The sequence below is a fragment of the Gorilla gorilla genome, chromosome 14 (assembly GCF_029281585.2).
Source record: "Gorilla gorilla gorilla isolate KB3781 chromosome 14, NHGRI_mGorGor1-v2.1_pri, whole genome shotgun sequence".
Classification (NCBI taxonomy): Eukaryota; Metazoa; Chordata; class Mammalia; order Primates; family Hominidae; genus Gorilla; species Gorilla gorilla.
The window spans coordinates 49,933,534-49,953,582 of NC_073238.2; the positions used below are offsets into that span (position 1 = coordinate 49,933,534).

Here is a 20,049-nt window from a genome sequence, read left to right on the forward strand (position 1 = left end):
CGGCCTTCCAAAGTGCTGGGATTACAGGCGTGAGCCACCGCGCCCGGCCTAAATAATTTTTTCAGCTGGGCGTGATAGCTCACACCTGTAATCCCCACACTTTGGGAGACCGAGGCGGGTGGATCACTAGGTCAGGAGTTCAAGACCTGTCTGCCTCAGAGTATGATTATATTGTATGCCATAGGCAACAAAAATGGATAGAAAGATGGGAATGATATTATAAGTTGTATCACAGCTCAACCATTAGTATTTGAGTGACATTAAGTCAGTCACTTGAATTTTATGTACCTGTATTTTCTCACCTAAAAAAATGATGACAGAGATGATACCTAATTCATAGGAGAAAAATATGTGAAAATACTTAAACTATAAAGCACTACACAGGCATTATTACCTAAAGGCATAATTAAATGAAGTTATCTTAAAAGAACTTTTGTTTTAATAATTTCATTATATATGACACCAAAACTATCAATTTAATTAAAAAAAATCTGTTAGCAACAGAGAAAATAAGTTAATTTGTTTTTAATATTATTTAGTAAAAAGAAGCAGTTGTGGCTTTTAAATTTATTTTCAATACTGTCTCCAAAATTTTATAAAGATGGCCTAATTGCAGCCCACTTATTGCCTGTAACATTCTTTCTTGATCTAAATTAGTATTAGCATTTATATCCTTTATTATCCTTTATATTTTTAAAAGTTTTACATTAGGCCAGGTGCTGTGGCTCATGCCTGTAATCCCAGCACTTTGGAAAGCCGAGGCGGGCAGATCACAAGGTCAGGAGATCGAGACTATCCTGGCTAACACGGTGAAACCCCATCTCTACTAAAAATACAAAAAAATAGCTGGGCGTGGTGGCGGGCACCTGTAGTCCCAGCTACTCGGGAGGCTGAGGCAGGAGAATGGTGTGAACCCGGGAGGCGCAGCTTGTAGTGAGCCAAGATCGTACCACTGCACTCCAGCCTGGGCGACAGAGTGAGACTGTCTGAAAAAAAGTTTTACTTTAGTGTCATTAGTTTTCTATTCATATTATCAAATGAATTAGCATCACTATTACTGGCATTAAAGTTGTACTGGTTCAGCAAGAGAAAAAAATTGAGTCAATATTTCAACAGAAGCTGTAAGCATATACCAGACAAGTTATTAACAAGATACTAAGTTCTGAGCTTGTCGAAATACTTGTCATCATTCTGTAGTTGACATTGCCAAACTGAAAATGATTTCAATGGCTTCTTTTTAACGGTGAGAGGTATGCACATAAGTCTATCATAAAAGGCTGTTTTGCTGCCAGCTATTAGAACATATGAGCCATTGCAATATTTATTTATAGACATACACATTTATTTATGCTGGAAATATTAAAATATTAAGTAGTTTTTAATATTACCAACAGTCATAAAAATGTGGCATTCTTAGTCTAATTTTCTGTTAATATTTCTTGGTTTTCTTAGCTTATAGTTTCTTTTTCTATCTTTTTCTCAATCTGACAGGGATAACACCGCCTCCCTTTGGATCTGCTATGGTGAAAATATGCCCATAGGAAGTAGGCTAGATTACTTCAGTTTTTACTTTATTTTCTTGCTGAAATATTCCTTGCTACTACAGAGAATTGACATGATAGGGCTGTCAAGAACCAGAAGATAGATGTGTCTTTAACCAAAACAGCTGCAATGCTGGCTTTTCTGAGAAGATGAATTCATAAAATTTATAAGACAAAAAATTAACACACTTTTTCATCCTGATGATGTAAATGAAGGGTGATGCAAATGAAGGGTAATTTAAAGGCCCATAATGACAACATTGAGGACCTCTACAATCATTGTCTTCCTTGAATTCTTTCTATTATTCCTTATTCTTTCTATGAATCCTTTATCCCTCAGCCTTTCCTCCCCCCATTTCTGACTCTCTTTGATGTGACAAGGAATATCAACACCACCTGCCCGATCTGCGTGAATGAGTTGTAGCACAAGGTTATCCATTTACAACTGCCATGATGCCTAATTGTCTTCATATGGGGGATATCCAGGGTTCTTCTCCTGGGCAGTTATTCTGAGAAGTGATTGCAACAAATGATCACAAAGTGGGTGATAAAGATTTCTTAAAACCATCTTAATTTCCCCCTATAATTACTGCATGTTTTACTGGGATGAAAATTTTAACAGATTCAAAAGCCAAATTAAAATGGAAAGAAAACCCCTACATTTTAATTAGTGGAGTGAAAATACGTATTTGGTGTTCTTTAAAGCTAAAGGATCATTTTGGGAACATGAAAAATACCATGATTCCTAAAATTAATAAGGATATAGGTTCAAATATATTTGTTATGTGTTTCTCACTGCAAAGGTTTGCATTGAGAGCCATAAGGCTTGCATTGCAAAGGTTTGATGAATAAGGTTTTAATATAGAAATTAGTATCAAGGAAATTAATGACACACATTTAATTTTGATTAGTGAATAAATCTTTAATTTAGGTCTATCTTACCTGCTCATAATTACTGCAGTACTTCACTAGGCCATGGTCATCAATCGTCCACTAGAAAAGCATAAATAATGCAGCTAGTCAAAGTTGGATGTATGTCATTTATGTGACTTGTGCTTCTTTCTCTGCTTTGTGTTATTTTTATTGTGTGGTGTTGAGAAGTGCTAATTATTGATTTTCAGAAATTAACAGCAAGTACTTTCACAAGCATCTAAAGCCATATTTTACTCAAGGGAAGAAGGGTGAAAATTGCAGCCTGCTGTTTATAATAGAAATAGCTGGAAGGGATTTCCTTATCTTCTATTAACATAGATTTCACTTCCGTAACACAGTTGTTACCTCAGCATAAATTAACAATTATTCAAAACATATTGCATGCTTCAATTTGTTGAAATAGATATTACTCAATCTAAGTACCTAGGCATTTCAGTTAGATATTTAGAACTCATTTTGAAACATTTTAAACATATTGATAATGAGCCTATTTAAAGCCATTTGAAGTCTCAGTACAGTATATCTAAATTACTGTTGCCCATTTATGTCAAAATCAAGAATATTTTGTTCTGCTGAATACGTCCAATAATACTTTATTCTCACTTTAGTATACTAAAAGTATATGATTTCAATTCGGAATATTTATACCAGCACCTGGTAAACCTGTGTCTCAATGTCATTCCACATACCAAACAAATCTATTTCCGCTTTTTAAAAAAATATTTTCCCATGATTAAACACTTCTAGTGAACTTATAAAGGCCACCACTTCTCTCTCATTCCTGCTCCTACACCACCACCTCCCCCTCAACTTGTTTTCCTCCTCCTTCACCTCCTGAATCAGCCAGCATAGAGTTCAGTTTATATAAACTTATTCAACCGGGGAAAATTTGGCAGGGATGTCATACTGATTCTTCTCACCTGTGGTAAAGGATTTGTGGATTGAGTCCTGTACTTAGGTACCATTTAATGATTAACCCCAGAATGGGCAAAGAACCAGAAAGCTGGAAGAATCCTTAAGCGATCATCTGCTAAAATCTTCGCTTCCAGGTAGGCGAATCCCTAAGTCACCTAGAAAAGAGTATTTCAGTTCTCTTCCTGAGTATCAACAAATATTTAATTGCAATGAGACTCTACAGCCTTTCCTATCTGCTTACAATGTTTATCTCTGAAATATTTAAAATCCTCAATGAAAATGCCCCTTGCTTGGATATAATCTTTTTTTGGTCATTCCTACCCCGACATGTAGCAAAAGGTAACCAGCATTTCTCTCATTTGTTGTGCCTGAATAACAATCCTATTTGTATCAGTCAGGATCTCAGCACATTACCTTTCAAAGCGATAATGAAGACTCCAAAGAAGACGTACACATGACCAACAAGTATGTGCCAGCATCATTCATCATTAGGGAAATGCAAATCAAAGCTGCAGTGAGATACCACCTCACACCCATTAGGTTAGCTACTATCAAAACAGAAAATAACAAGTGTTAGTGAGGATGTAGAGAAACTGGAAACTTTGTGCACCATTGATAGGAATATAAAATGCTACCACTGGCGTAGCTGCTAGGAAAAGCAATATGGCAATCGTTCAAAAATTAAAAATAGAATTCCCTATGACCCAGCAAATTCTACTTCTGGAAATATATCCAAAAGAATTGAGAGAAAGCGCTTCAAAGAGACATTTGTATACCTGTGTCCACAGGAGCATTTTTCACAATAGTCAAAAGTCGAGGCCAGGCGCAGTGGCTCACACCTGTAATCCCAGCACTTTGGGAGGCTGAGGCAGGCGGATCACAAGGTCAGGGATTTGAGACCAGCTTGGCCAATATGGTGAAACTCCGTCTCTACTAAAAATACAAAAATTAGCCGGGTGTGGTGGCAGGCGCCTGTAGTCCCAGCTACTCGGGAGGCTGAGGCAGGAGAATCACTTGAACCCAGAAGGCGGAGGTTGCAGTGAGCTGAGATTGCGCCACTGCACTCCAGCCTGGGTGACAGAGCAAGACTCCATCTCAAAAAAGAAAAAAAAAAAGTTGAAAGCAACCCAAGTGTCCATGGATGGATGAATGGATAAACAAAATGCGGGGTGGTGTATGTGTGTGTAATGCATTATTAGTCAACCTTAAAAAGGAAGGAAATTCTGACACATGCTACAACATGGATGAACCTTAAGGACATTAATACTAAGTGAAACAAGCCAGTCACAAAAAGACAAACCCTGTATGATTCCACTTGTATGAGGTATCTTAACGAGTCAAAATCATAGAGAAAGAAAGTGGAATAGTGACCCCTAGGGACTAGAGGGAGTGGCGAGTTTTTGTTTAATAAATATAGCGTTTTAGTTTTAGAAGATGAAAAGAGTTCTGGAGATTGGTTACACAATAGTGTGAATGAACTTAACACTACTGAACTGTACTCTTAAAAATGGTTAAGATGGTAAATTTTGTGTTATATATATTCTACCACAATTAACTTTTTTTAAAGGGTAGTGAAGAATGTTTAATAATGGTTCTATTTACAAAGGTATAGACATGGTAAAGTGGATGAACAAGGGAAAGTGACAAGGAAAGGGAGCCATTCCCAGAATCTGGCAATAAAAGTGCTCACCCAACAAGAGCTGTGGCCTTAGGTAGAGGAGTACTGGCCAGGCACTGCCAAAACGGGACTTGGCAGAGAGGGGCCATACAATCCTGTCTCTGCTCCTAAGCTGTGTCATTGGCTGAACCCACTGGGAAGGTAGAGAGCAAGGGAGCACAGGTCTATGGAGGCACATCTTCCAGAGCCAAAGAAGGTGTCCAGCTCACTGGTCTGTTCCCCCTGGGTTGTTCATTTCTCTAGGCCAAGAAGACTTATTTAAGGCTTCCAGGCTTGGTCAGCCACAATCAGCTACATTAAAATGCACTCACTCTTCCTACCTGAGTTGACTTATACTTATTTTAAGTGGAGAAATTGAGTGAGCTTGTCATTGATGGCACTGATCTGATTTGGACAGAAAATATTCTGGATGGAGCATTTTCTCTCCGGAGGAAATGATGCTTACTTTTTCACATTCGTTTGTTAAGTCAATTATGTAATATCACCATTATAATTCAACATGCCAAGGAGGAAACAGGGATCAGCAAGAGGATAAGTCACATCTTAATTCTACTTAGATTTACGCTAAAAGAAAGAAACCAAGAATTAAGGCAGGTAACTGGACAAATCAGAATCTCTCTCTCAAATATTGTCTAAGCGCATCTACTAATTAAGGCAATTGTAGTCCCCTTTTACTCGGATTACCAAATATTTGCTTAAATATTCTAATAATTTTGCCAGGAGAGGTGTAGCCTTAATGCAGTTGAAGGTTAAAACAAAAGGAAAAATATTTATTCTCCCATTTTGTGGTTTTTATGAAAAACTAGAAGCAGTTGAATATAAAATAGCATTTTAATTTTTTATATAGTTTAATATTTATAAAGCAAGAAACAACAAAGTGCAGATATTATTTGCTTGATTTATTTTGCTCCTGTTTTTCCAGCATTAAAAAGTAATGCTTTATATGATCTTGTTTTATTACAATAAACCAGAAGCAAAAGCTTATCAGTTAAAATGTAGTCTACCATTAAGTAACCTTTCCTTTTATCATTTCAGACTTAAAATTCCATTGTTTTTGTTTATTTTTTTCCTATTTGGCATTGGTAGAATTGCGGGTGGAACAGAAAGATGATATCAATCACATGTATTTTTTTATTTTGTGTCAAGCTTGTATTTTTTGATTTAAAAAAGAGTACTTTTAAGTATTAAAAGCCTTGTAAGTAAGAGCTATACAGTGAGATAAACAAAATGCTAAGGAAACTTTGAAAATCTTTTTCTGTTTTCTCAAGCAACCACTTTTACTACTTTTTTCTTGAATTTTCTGAAAATTGTTAGTGAATTTACTGGTATTTGGACGTAGTTTGATATTTTGCATTGTGGGTACCATAACCTATAGTACTTTATAAAATGCTGATTTTTCTGAAAAACAATTTAAAAGTTTATGCAGACCAGGGAGATGGATGAATAGGTCATTTGAGAGCCTGTATTATTAGCTCCTTCATGCTGTTTGTCATGGCTCTGTAGACCTGATGGCATTTCATCTGAAAGATAATACTGAATTACATTTACCAAAAAAAAAAAAAAAAGCAGTTGTAATCATTCTATGGAGAAAAATGTAAATGGGTTAAATCTACCTGCAATGTGGAAAAGACAAGATTAACCAAAGTTTTTGCCTACCACACACCAGAGAAGGTATGGCTTCTGAATTCTGGCTTACTTGGTTGCCACATTTAATTTTACCTTAGTAGGAAGTCTTTTATATGAATAAGCAAATGTGCAACACATAAGCACACATTATATTTATCGATTTCCTCTTCTGAGGATTTAATTCCAGGTATGTATCTTTATTCATAGAGGAGGTAGAACTTCCTTGGAAGGAAAGCCAAAAAGGAAAGAAAACAATTAAGAGATACGGAGGTCAAAGAAAGAAGGCATGTGTCACATCATAGCTAACACACATGCCCCTTTGTGCACACTTTAGAGGACACCTTCTCTAAATGGATGAATTACAAAAGGCACTCCTTTCTCTGGCTCTCAAGGTAGATTCTATTACTTATTTGCCTTCCAACTGGGCATCTTTGTACAGGGCATAAACAGCATACCCATGCACAGTGGCCCTGACCTATGAGGAAGAAGAAAGACTCAAGAGAACTTGTTAAGTAAGAAAAAAGGGGACTCCCATGAAGATGTCATAATTTTGTAACTTAGTAGGTGGGTCCTGCAGAATTGTATAAAGGAGAGCCTCATCAGACTAAGGAATGGGATAATCAGGAAGTAGGGAGGGGACAAAAGAGAAAGTGTCCCTAATTGAAACTTTTCCTTAATGGGAGCTCTATATACAGATAAGCAGGTAAAACTGAGTTATGTGTCATATATGTGTTTGTAATCTGAAAATCATTTATGCTGTTCAGATTTACTTATTTTGTTCATTTGTGCATAACTCAGTTCACATTTATCTTTACTTCTCTGCCTATACCTACAAAATTCCATGTTTTAGAACTTCCTCAAGGTGTTCAACCTAAAGGTGGGTCTTAGCTGGAGAGAAAAATAAATGCTAAGTGCATGATGTCAGTTCAATAAATATTCAGCAAAACAATTTTTATAATCAGTAAGAATCCATATAACAATTAAAATTTAACACTCTTTAACTTAATTTTCATTTCTACTTTAACAATTCCAGGTAAAGAAATAATTATTTATAATTATTTTATGAGACAATTGAGTTTTGATATATACAAGTTTTATTAATAAGTTATCAGTACACTAAAAGACTACATAATGTAAATCATTACTTTATTTACAGCTTCGACCGTTACATTTTGGGTTCACAAATACTTACAGAAAATAAATACACAAAACCATTTTGGAGAAACACTTTGGCAGTAAAACTAAACTTACTCGTACCCTATGACTCACCAATCCCATATCTAGGTATAGACCCTCCAAAAACTGGCTGCTAACCTCCATCAAAAGACATGTACAAGAATCTTCTAAGCAACTTTATTCATAATAACCTGAAACTGTTAACAACCCAAATATCCATCAACAGAATTGATAAATTGTGTTAGGTTAATACAGGGGAATACTATACAGCAAAAAAAAAAAATGAACAAACTACCAATACATACAACAAGGTTGAATCTTGCAGACATAAAGTTGATCAAAAAAAGCAGAAACAGAAAATATGCAGTGTATATTTAACTCAATTTATCAAAAATTCAAGAATAAAAAAGAATAAAGTTTAAAAAAAGAATAAAAATAAAAAATAAAAAAGAATAAAAAATAAAAAAGAATAAAAAATAATTGATGATAAACATCAGAATAATTATTAGCTTGACAGGGTGATGGGGCTAGATGGGGGAATAATTGGCTGGGGAGGCACACAAGGTTACCAGTATCTATGTATTCTCTCATGTAACCACCACCCAGACCAAGATATGGAACCTTCTAGTTCCATTCCAAAGTCCTCTGTCTTAATCTAGATGGTGGTTAGAAGAACTGAAAAAATGTATACACATACATATATACATTCATCAAGCTGTACACTTAAGATTAGTGTACCTTATACACTTTTATCTTAAACCTTAAAAAATGAGAAATTTGAATAAATAAATAAGTGAATGCACATAATAAGCTTAACTTCAAGATACCAAAATCAGTGATTTCTTAATAACATTAAGAAAGAATATTATTTAAGTACAAGCAAATCTATATATTTTCATGTTATTCTACCAAAGTGTTGTCTACCAATGGCTGCATGGTCTCTTGTATTTGTGAAACACCAAACGTTTTGTTAGCCACATTTGTTTTAAAAAATCTAGTGGTTTAAGCCTATTACCTATGCTGGCTTTGTATGAAATATGTAAGACTCATGATACCACTGTTTAAGTAAAAAGTTACTATGATTTATTGATTCTACGATGCACACCATTTTCATGTCTCAATACTCCAAAATCATAATGTGTCTTACAATCAATCATAGCATATTTTAATTGATAGCATATTTTACTTATTAATAGTATATAAAATAATGGAGCTTCTAATAATGGATAACATAGATTTAATGAAGTTGGATTGATGGACATTTCCAAAGTTTTAGTCTTTTTCCATATACATTATACATGCTCATGAGCTCACGTGTTCAATGTTAACTCATTTTGGGTTTACTGGAAAGTACAACAGATACACAAAGCAATTGATATCTTGTAATACAAATTAAAGTTTTCGTTATTATATTTTAAAAGGATTCACAAGCCCCAAAGCATATAAGAACCAGACAGGGAATAGATGAGTGACACAAGCCAGTGGTAGTGCCCAGGTCACGTGAGTGGTGGGCGTTACAAAAGGGCAGTTGTGCAGGAATGCTGATGTGGTATTGCCTGATCTGCTAAGTTTTTAAGAGAAGCCAAAAAATCCAATTTATTGTATGCCATTTACTGACCTGTAAATTTTGGCTCAAATAGAAACCATGTCTGTGAGCTGAATCTAGCCCATGGGATGCCAGTGTGTGACTTTGGGCTGAATGTAAGCTCTTTGAGGGCAGGAATCTTTATCTGTTTCATTTTACCAGTATCATTAATATCTAGAATGGAATCTAGTGTGTAGTAGGTACTCAACAAATACATGTTTTGTGAATAAATAAAGTTAACGTTAAATCTCACTGACCCTTGCAGACCAATGTATAGAGAAATAGATACATGTAGAATTTTTTTAATGACATTTCTGGATAATATAGAAGGAATTCATCTCACAGTTCCAGTAGTTTCTTTTTTTTTTAACTTGATATATTTGGAAATTTTTAAGGGAAAATTTCTATATGGTAGAGAACCTTTTCATGCTGTGGACAAGCTAATTCTTACTTAATCTTCAAACCTAAGCTCTGTCCTTTTTCCAAAAGTCTCTTTCCTAAGAACCTATTCCCCTTCCCCTCTGTCACTTGTCTGGGCTTCCAGGGCAGCCTGGGCTTGTCTCCACTGTGGTCCTGCTCCCTACCATGTGCACTGACACACTCATCGTCTTTATTTTGGGGGCTGCTAACTTCCTGAGGTCAGCCTGGTATCTGACTTTGTATCCCTTGGCATAGAGTAAGCATTCAACAAATGTCTGTTAATTGTTTTTGTGGTATTGAATTGTAAAAGTAAAAAATTCTGAAGTGCTTTTCTTTTTCTAGACCAGGTTTCAGTTTTATACAAATGCCCTGCTTCTATATTCACCAAATATTTTTAGAATCTCTGTTAAGACTAAGTCACCGTCCTGACCTGCAGAGATTCAGTCTGAACAAACAGACATACATAAATAATTGTGTGTTAAAATCTATAGTAAAGGAGAAAAATGTGCTGTGAGAATATGCAGGGCATTCATTATGATTTAGGGAGTCTGGGAGGTGAAGGATTTAGATCCTTGCCCAAGGTTAGCATTTGGGGAGGATTTTCTCCTACACAGGGAGTAGCTCTCAGAACAACTACTTCATTGTAACGATTCATGGGGTGCAGAATGAGTTCTGCGTGTCACCAGGCAACCCTCCCATTCACAGGACCTGCACACTTGACAAGAAAGTCATTGATGACCCCCTGAAAGTGGGAAAGGACAGAAAATCTTACATGGGGAGCAGGTGAAGAAAGATAGTAGGTGCTCACTTCCCCCTCAAACATTTTAGTAATGACAAGAAGTAGAACTTAAAGGAGACAGCATGCTTTTCAAGATCAGAAAGATGTGTACATTTTTAAATCAGAGGGTAAGGAATTACTGGAAGGCAGGACTACCAGATAGCTAAAAGGTAAATATTGGACTGAGATCCTTTGGGTCATGAAGGCATGTAAAGTAGATCACAAGGAAGAGGGAGTCAGTATAGTCTCAAAAGAAATAAACGTTCAGTGTCGAGAACTGACTGTCTTAATGAAAGGATAAAGTTAGTCACAATCTCGTCTTTATCCTGATGCCTGATTGGGGAACTCTTTTAAATATATATGCATATGTATTCTGCCTTAGTCCAAAATGGTCAGAGTTGGGACTCACTGAAGAGAACTGCACAGATTTCTAGAAATTTTATCCATTTCATAACATTTTCTAGTACATTTTTAATACTTTCCTTTAAGAAACAAAACTAGAGTCAAGCAAAGCATGTTTGTTGACTAATTCCTTCAATAAACATTTAAAGGCTCCCTACTAAGTGCAAGACACTGATCTAGAGATTAAAACATGTTTAATTTTACCCCCGGCTCCTCGCCCCCACTTGGGTCCTTTTTCTGGGGAAGTAAAAACAGGAGTAGCAGTATCTGTTGTTAGAGAGACGTTTAGCTGTTCATGATACATGAAGCTAGGTATTAAGCATTTGCTAACCAGGGCAGCGTTAACAATAAAATTACCACTTCTCTTTCCAAATAATTCTCAAGAGTTAGTTATTAAAAATGTGAACCTAACCAGAAATGGTCTCTTCCCTCTTTTATAATCATAAATCTTGCAGTGGGGAGACAAAAGTAGGATGTAAATGCATCATATGTAAATAAAATTTAGTTAAATAGTCACACTTTTGAGTAGACACCATGCAAATAAATGTATACATAAAAATTGGACAGCACTTAAAGAGATTTAATAATTCATCCCATTGCCTCTGCAGATAAAAGAACCAAAGTCCCATTTACGCGATGGCTAAAATATGGCAGATAATGATGCATTCATGTTTAATATTGCTAATAAATTTGCAGATTCGCATTTTTATTGATAAACATTTTCTTGAAATACAGTGTAGGAGGACAGATTTTTAAATTTAAGTACTTTATAAATTAGAATTGTACATAGCGATGAGATCAGTGGTGGTGCTATGTCAAGAGCCATCTACCAACTCACCTGTGCTTCTACAAGCACCTAGCTATGATTTTCCTGTTTCACTTTTACATGCAACCAAATTGCACACAATTTAGGGAAAAAATTAGCATGGTAGCAGAGTAATGATCATAGTAAATATCATGCTTCTCCTTGTTGACATAAATTACATATAATATTTCAGAAAAATATTTTTGTTAGTCTAGCTTAATATATGGAAATATTTTGCCTATAGAATTTATGTATCAAGGAAATACTTAAGTTTCTTTTAAGATTATCTCTTTGACACACACGAGAAAGGTATATTGTACAGTCCAGACAGTTTGAGGGCTAAAATTATTTCTATTCCTTGGAGGCTATAAAATCTCATTTCCAGCTACATAGGCTTTAATGAAATATTGTATAGCTTAGGATACAGAAAGATTTATTTCTTTTTTGGGTGAGTTCTCTCTAAAATTTCGGGGAAAAATTTGGAGAAAATGAATTTATACCTTAAAAATAATATTCCAGAATTCATCTTAAAATAGCATAGAAAGCTAAAATATATTTTTGTAACAAAAGTTTTGTTATATTTAATAATTCTATAAAATCTTGGTGTTCTTTCTACTGATCACCCTCTGAATTAATTGGAACCTATAACTTTCTGAATTTTATTTTGTATAATTGGTAGACTTTATGTCTCATTCTTTTTTTTCCCCATTAAGATTCCAGAAGCTTATTTCATTAGAGACCCCCATACGTTCCTTCTTACAAAGGACTTTATTAAGGTATATGTGCTGTATTTAGTGTGGAAAGTGTTCTTTGGTCTTTAGCTGCATGCATGTATTCACAGGTTAGATTTTCCACATTTAACCCCAGCTTCTGGGAATAAGAATAGTGACTGGGTTAACTGAAGCATGTTTGGAAGGAGAAGCAAAGCTTGTCTACAAAATACTAACACTTGGATGATTCTGCACCCTGAGAAAAGAGCACCCGTTGAATTTTCTGGACTTTTTTTCATGGCTGACTTGGGATACACTTGCATTGTCAAAGAGTGTGTTGGCCTCTCTCTTTGATGCATATTGATTATGACAATCACCCTCCTTCCCCTGCAGGCCATGGAGGCACAGATACAGAACTTTGGACAGACGCCATCTCAGTTGCTTATTGAGCCACATCCGCCTCGGAGCTCTGCCATGCACCTGGTAAGACATATCAGCATGTTGAGATTTTTTTTTCTTTCCTTTTTACCTGGGAATAGAGCAAATAAAATTGTGATTTTAACAGCATATTTTAAAAGGCTTCTTGATTTATTGGTTAACTCTTCAGCCTAAGTACAAACTAATACCCCAGGGAGAGACAGAGAAGGAAGTGTAAATCTACCTTTAAGTCCTACTTAAGCTGTCCCACTTTTGGATTCACAAAAATAGCCCTCTTCTCTATGTATGCCTCTACATAAACTCATTCATGCACACACAGGCATAGAGACACACACTGACACCAGAATTAGACTATATTTGTAAATTACAATGAAAAATGTATTGCAGACACAATATGATATTGCCAAATTTCGTGGCAAGATACAGTAGGGGAAGTAGTTCATTTGAAGAAAAGGCAAGAAATATAAAGGTAATTTGTGGTTATTACAGAGAGGTTGTTGAACAGAGTGGTTAAGAGTAAGGGCCCCAGAGCCGGACAGGGCAAACACCATCTCTGCACTAGCTAGTAAATGACTTGGGCAAGGTATTTAACCTCTCTGTTTTTGCATTTCAGCATCTGTAAAATAGAGGTAAAAATAGTACCTACTACTGAGAATTGAATGATTCAATACTGTATAGCACGTAGACCAGTACCTGTCATACAATAAGTTCTTAATAAATGGGAGCTGACATCATCATAATTAGCTACTGGTTAAACCTCTTATTCCCACTTTGCAAGGGAGTCATATTCTTTTCATTTTAATCTGAATTTATAAGTCCATTTCCATAAAAAAGTTTCTTTACAGTTTATTAGCAAATAGTAAACATTTTCTTCTTTAAGTAATTTGAAGAAGGTAAAATTTTTATGAGCAATTTCTTTAGAATTTTTTTTAAAACTGATTTTTCACTGTTTTTTTACTGAAGTAAACAATTCTTGAAGGTAAAAATGCGTTGACAAGATGAACTTCAAGACAACAAGTACTCTAATGTTAGAGTAAAGAGCTCTGGAATATGGTCCATAATATATGTGTAAACAAATGTATAAGCTGTTATTTTGTGATGGAAGTGTTAATCACACCTTTCATTTACTCTGTCATTTAACGAATTTTTATTGAGCCCCTTCTGTATGTCAGATCTGTTGCTAAGCACTGGAGATACAGTGACAAATAAGTCCTCTAAACTTTCAAGAAATCAGTAGTCGAACTTTTGGGAAACACATAAATGCTTTTTGTTGTTGTTGTTTTGAGACAGAATCTCACTCTGTCACCCAGGCTGGAGTGCAGTGGCACAATCTCAGCTCACTGCAACCTTCGCCTCTCTGGTTCAAGCAATTCTCCTGCCTTAGCCTCCCGAGTAGCTGGGTTTACAGGTGTGCGCCACCACCCCTGGCTAATTTTTGTATTTTTAGTAAAGATGGGGTTTCACCATGTTGGTCAGGCCAGTCTCAAACTCCTGACCTCGTGATCTGCCCGCCTCAGCCTCCCAAAGTGCTGGGATTACAGGTGTGAGTCACCACGCCCGACCTAAATGCATTTGTTTTTAAATTTTTTTTTAAGATAGGGTCTCACTCTGTTGCACAGGCTAGAATATAGCGGCATGATCATGGCTCACTGCAGCCTCAAACTCCTAGGCTCACACGATCTTTCTTCCCCAGTCTTCCTAGTAGCTGGGACTGCAGGTGTGTGCCACCATGCCTGGCTAAATTTTTAAAATTTTTTGTAGAGATTGGGTTTTGCTCTGTTTCCCAGGCTGGTCTTGAACTCCTGGGGACCCTCAGTCTCCCAAAGTGCTGGGAATACAGGCATAAGCCACCATGCCTGGTGTGTGTTTAAACTTTTTTTTTTTTTTTTTTTTTTTTTTTACCTTCCTACAACAGCTCAGCCAAACAGCTTCAGCCTCCTTGGTTAGTCACTAGTGAACTCTTTGGACTGCAGTTGGTCCTTCTGTGTAACTAAACAGAAAGGTTTGCACCAAGCTCAGGCTGTTGCTGTATAAACCCCTCAGCCACATTGTAGACATAGAGATGTGGCCTTGGAGCCTCACCATTTTTAATAAACTGTCCAGAAGAATATCTCTAACACTTTATTTTATGAAATGCTTTGGCAGAAGAGTTTTATTCCCGTGTTAGTTTTCTGTGTTTAATAATAATAATAAAAATATTTATCCTGGAGATATGCCCAGTCAGAATTCATTACTTTCCTAGAGGAAGTTGTTAGAGACTGAATTGGCATGAAACTGTTTATAAAGAAACTCTAAGCTTTCTAAGTTCATATAGCAGAGAATTCATATATACTGCAAACCATTACGAAACATGTATGAAAGCTAAATAATGGTTATTTCCAGCCTCCCTACTTTATGTTTTTAATATGGTGGTATTTGTAGTGTTTTGTAGGACTTACAGTATCTACTTTCTGTCAAGTCATATGCTAGATGTTTACAAAACAGAGGCTAAAAACAGAAAGAAGAAAACACGTGGACACATGATAGGGAACAACACGCACTGGGGCCTGTCGTGGGGGTGGGGGTGGTGGGAGGGGAGCATCAAGAAGAACAGCTAACGTATGCAGGGCTTACTACCAATGTGATGGGTTGATCTGTGCAGCAAACCACCATGGCACATGTTTACCTATGTAACAACCTGCGTGTCCTGCACATGTATCCTGGAACTTAAAATAAAATAATTAAAAAAAAAAAAAGAAGAAAAAGCATTGGCCCTCCATAAGCTCCCAGCCTAGAAGGGAGAAACAAGGCTTCAACCATAAACAGTCAGTGCCAGAGCAGAACCTGGAGAGAACTGCCAGGGAAGCGCTCGGCTGCTTTATGGGGCTACTGTATTTTAATTATTTAGACTGTAGTCATGACCCCACATCAACCAGATAGAAATGAAAGTATTAGTCAATTCACTTTATATTTCATGTAAAAAATGGGAGTCACTAATTTGACTAACTTTCCCACCAAACTGATTTTTAAGCGGCATTGCATAACTGTGTTACGTCATGCGGGTGTGTCTACGAGCTAACTTTTCACATTGCATTGTGGTGATATTTGAATTGAGGCTGGTCTTTACTGATTCTGTGTCCCTGTATCAGTGCCTTCACAGAATTCTTATTCTCTGCTCTCTGTGCCATCCCCCAGTCAAAGCTGCTCGATTTGGGGCAGACATTCACCAGTATGAAAGTTTAGGTGGCTTTTCCTCCTTGTGTGTGCTCGTGCTAGCCTTGTCTGTTTAACCTCATTCTCCCTAGACCTTTCACTAACTATGTTATTCCTTTTGTCTTCCTCTGTTCTCTTCCCTTTCTATTCAACAGTGTTTCCTTCCACAGAGTCCGCTCATGTTTAAAGATCAGATGCAACAGGATGTGATAATGGTGCTGAAGTTTCCTTCAAATTCTCCAGTAACCCATGTGGCAGCCAACACTCTGCCCCACTTGACCATCCCCGCAGTGGTGACAGTGACTTGCAGCCGACTGTTTGCAGTGAATAGATGGCACAACACAGTAGGTATGTGTGCCTGAGCAAATCACTTACTAAAGATTTCTTAAAAGCTACAATTAAAGTAAAAAAGTGTACTGGGACTAGCTCATATCCCACATTATCTACAAAAAACAGCAGACTAAATAAATAATTGTCAAATCCAACTAAGGGACTTCTATCTGTCTCCTTCATTTCTGCTGTATGTTAGTGCCTCATAGGATGCTTGGATCATAGTCAAGTACTCAGTAACTATTTAACAAATTGAAGCAGTTCTACCAATAATTCAGGTTCTCCTACTCTATTCTGCTATTGCCTGACTGCAAAAAAATACACCCCTCTTTTTTCCTATATCAAACAGAAGAGAGTTTGAATATGGGTTTCTGGATGCTGGCTTCAAATCCTCTTGTCTCTATATCAGTAATTTATTTAGCAAATATTTGAATGACTATTATGTGTCAGGTAGTCCTAAGCACCGTATATACAGCAATAAACAAAACAAGCACCAGCTCTATTTTTGCAGAGCTTTGAATCTTTGCAAAAAGACAAAATCTAAATTCTCCAGTGATTTCACACTTCACATGTGTTTCTCCAAACTCATTCCTGAAAGTACCAGCCAGTACATCTTGAAGCGACATAACGTTGTGGCAAACATTTAGACATATTGCAGGAGTTCAAGACCAGCCTGGCCAAGATGGTAAAACCCCGTCTCTACTAAAACTACAAAAATTAACCGGGCACAGTGGCAGGCACCTGTAATCCCAGCTACTCGGGAGGCTGAGGCAGGAGAAACGCTTGAACCTGGGCAGCAGAGGTTGCAGTGAGCTGAGATCGCGCCACTGCACTCCAGCCTGGACGACAAAGTGAGACTTTGTCTCAAAATAAACAAACAAACAAATCAAAACACATTTAGACATATTGATGCTTAATCAGGGCAGAGTGGATGTGACCAAATGATTTAGTTGGCCCAGTTCACCACTTGAGATCTCCCAGGAAGCCGAGGACTCCCTGTCTCCAGAGTTGAATAGCTGAGCCATGCCGAAGTAACCTGAATCTTTCTATTCTACTGACCTCTACATTGCTTTAAAAAATACAGTGATTTGTATCCTAGTTTTATCTCCTAAGAGTTTCTAAGTGCACCTATTTTAAGGTTATTGGTGATATTATCAACGTAAGGTAACGCTACTTCCATTCCATCAGAGATAGGCAGCACATATCTTAAGGAAAATATATGACTGTATTATTCTCAGGAGACAGCCTCTAGAAATGTTTTGCATTGAGAAAAACTATAAAGGACTAAATTTTTATTTAAAATTGTTTGAAAATGTTGTATATATTATATAATCACGTGTGAAAAACTATGACTAATGAACTTCATCAAGCTCTAAACATTAATCCTCTGAAAGTAGCTTTTAGTGAGATTAAGATTTTAGGTGTGGCCCAATTTGTATACCTTCCATTTACTTGTCATATGTTGAGAAAAAGGCCCCATTGGATGGGAGCCCCAGCTTCCTGTGTCCTGCGCCAGGTGAGCGCAGGCTCATACCCATCCCTGCTTGGAAGCATAGCCCTTTCATTGATTTCAGCTTCCTGTGTCCTGCCCCAGGTGAGCCCAGCCTCATACCCATCCCTGCTTGGAAGCATAGCCCTTTCATTGATTTCAGCTTCCTGTGTCCTGCCCCAGGTGAGCCCAGCCTCATACCCATCCCTGCTTGGAAGCATAGCCCTTTCATTGATTTCAGGCTCATTGATTGCTCATGACCTTAGCTTTTTGATGGGTTCAATAAATGTTACAATCTTCTATTTATCCAGCTTTTTCTCATCACTAGAACAGAAACAAAACTCTTCCCAGCCTTGTACATCGTAAGTGGAAACCTGAAGTCCCTGTTGTGATTATTTTGTAAGGCTGTCTAGAGACACATAGTATAACTGAATCAGAACAATTTATCAAATCATTTTTAAGCAAATATGCATTTTGTAAAATCATCATAAAACACTACCCATTAGGAAATCCCTTCTTTCTGAGAATTTTATGTTAGTTTTTCTCTCTTTTTTTAATCTTTAGGCCTCAGAGGAGCTCCAGGATACTCCTTGGATCAAGCCCACCATCTTCCCATTGAAATGGATCCATTAATAGGTATGTTAATAAAAAAGAATAAATTTTCATGGATACTATCCATATATTCATATATAGTTTTTTTCATAAGATAGTTGAACAATATTTTTTTCTACCACAAGATTAAAATGCTAATAATATCAAATTATCATCAAGGAGCTGTGTAAATCATAATATGCCATCTAAGAACTTTTTGGTATTAAAGCAATCGTTTCTTGATATTTTTGGAGGTCATTTAAGTTGGTTATAAATAAGGCAAATAATTCCAAACTGTATTTTCTTTCAGCCTAAAGTGTTCTCTAACAGCTCAGTATTATTTAAAATATAAGGATTCAAAAAGATTACTAAAGGCTGGGGGAGGAATAGCATTAGGAGAAATACCTAATGTAAATGACAACTTGATTGGTGCAGCAAACCAACATGGCACATGTATACCTATGTAACAAACCTGCACATTGTGCACATGTACCCCAGAACTTAAATTTAAAAAAAAAAAAAAAAAAAAAAAAGGGCCGGGCATGGTGGCTCACGCCTGTAATCCCAGTACTTTGGGAGTCCAAGACGGGCGGATCACGAGGTCAGGAGATCGAGACCATCCTGGCTAACACGGTGAAACCCCGTCTCTACTAAAAATATAAAAAAATTAGCCAGGCGCGGTGGCGGGCGCCTGTAGTCCCAGCTGCTCGGGAGGCTGAGGGAGGAGAATGGCGTGAACCCGGGAGGCGGAGCTTGCAGTGAGCCAAGATGGCACCACTGCACTCCAGCCTGGGTGACAGAGCGAGACTCCATCTCAAAAAAAAAAAAAGGAAGCTAATATTGAAGAACATCTTTTCTGGCAGTCTTTTTTTTTTTTTTTTTTTTTTGAGGCGGAGTCTCGCTCTGTCGCCCAGGCTGGAGTACAGTGGCGCTATCTCGGCTCACTGCAACCTCCGCCTCCCGGGTTCACGCCATTCTCCTGCCTCAGCCTCCCGAGTAGCTGGGACTACAGGCGCCCACCACCACGCCTGGCTAATTTTTGGTATTTTTAGTAGAGTCAGGGTTTCACCGTGTTAGCCAGGATGGTCTCGATCTCCTGACCTCGTGATCCGCCCATCTCTGCCTCCCAAAGTGCTGGGATTACAGGCGTGAGCCACTGCGCCCGGCCACCTCTGGCAGTCTGTATCATTGAATTTTTTTAAACTGACATGTTGTAAAGCAAATGTTTCATATGAATTGCAAACTGATGAGCTATAACTCTTTGCAGCAGACATTCAAAATATTTTTAAATAATCGTGTACATATTTATTAGCCATTTGATCCAGAGCTAGCATCTTAGTCTTCCGAGGCCCTTCCGGTTTCATATCTGTAAGACAGTTTTTAATAATGTTTGTTCTATCTATATCACTGGATGATTAGTAAGATAAATTAGAAAAAAAT

The 20,049-nt window shown here is 37.1% G+C and overlaps 1 protein-coding gene across 8 annotated transcripts in view; it reads left to right on the plus strand.

Moving 5' to 3' along the window:
* NBEA (neurobeachin) overlaps positions 1 to 20,049 on the plus strand; it is a 723,498-nt gene that overhangs the window by 683,959 nt on the left and 19,490 nt on the right. For 3 of the 8 annotated variants that reach the window (XM_055360199.2, XM_055360201.2, XM_055360205.2), the window contains 4 exons: positions 12,573 to 12,635; positions 12,963 to 13,052; positions 16,355 to 16,547; positions 18,583 to 18,654. In XM_055360199.2, coding sequence (XP_055216174.2) covers positions 12,573 to 12,635; positions 12,963 to 13,052; positions 16,355 to 16,547; positions 18,583 to 18,654 — 418 coding nt within the window. The remainder of the gene's footprint in view (positions 1 to 12,572; positions 12,636 to 12,962; positions 13,053 to 16,354; positions 16,548 to 18,582; positions 18,655 to 20,049) is intronic. The other 5 variants (XM_055360202.2, XM_055360204.2, XM_031001218.3 and 2 more) reach the window with 3 other exon arrangements.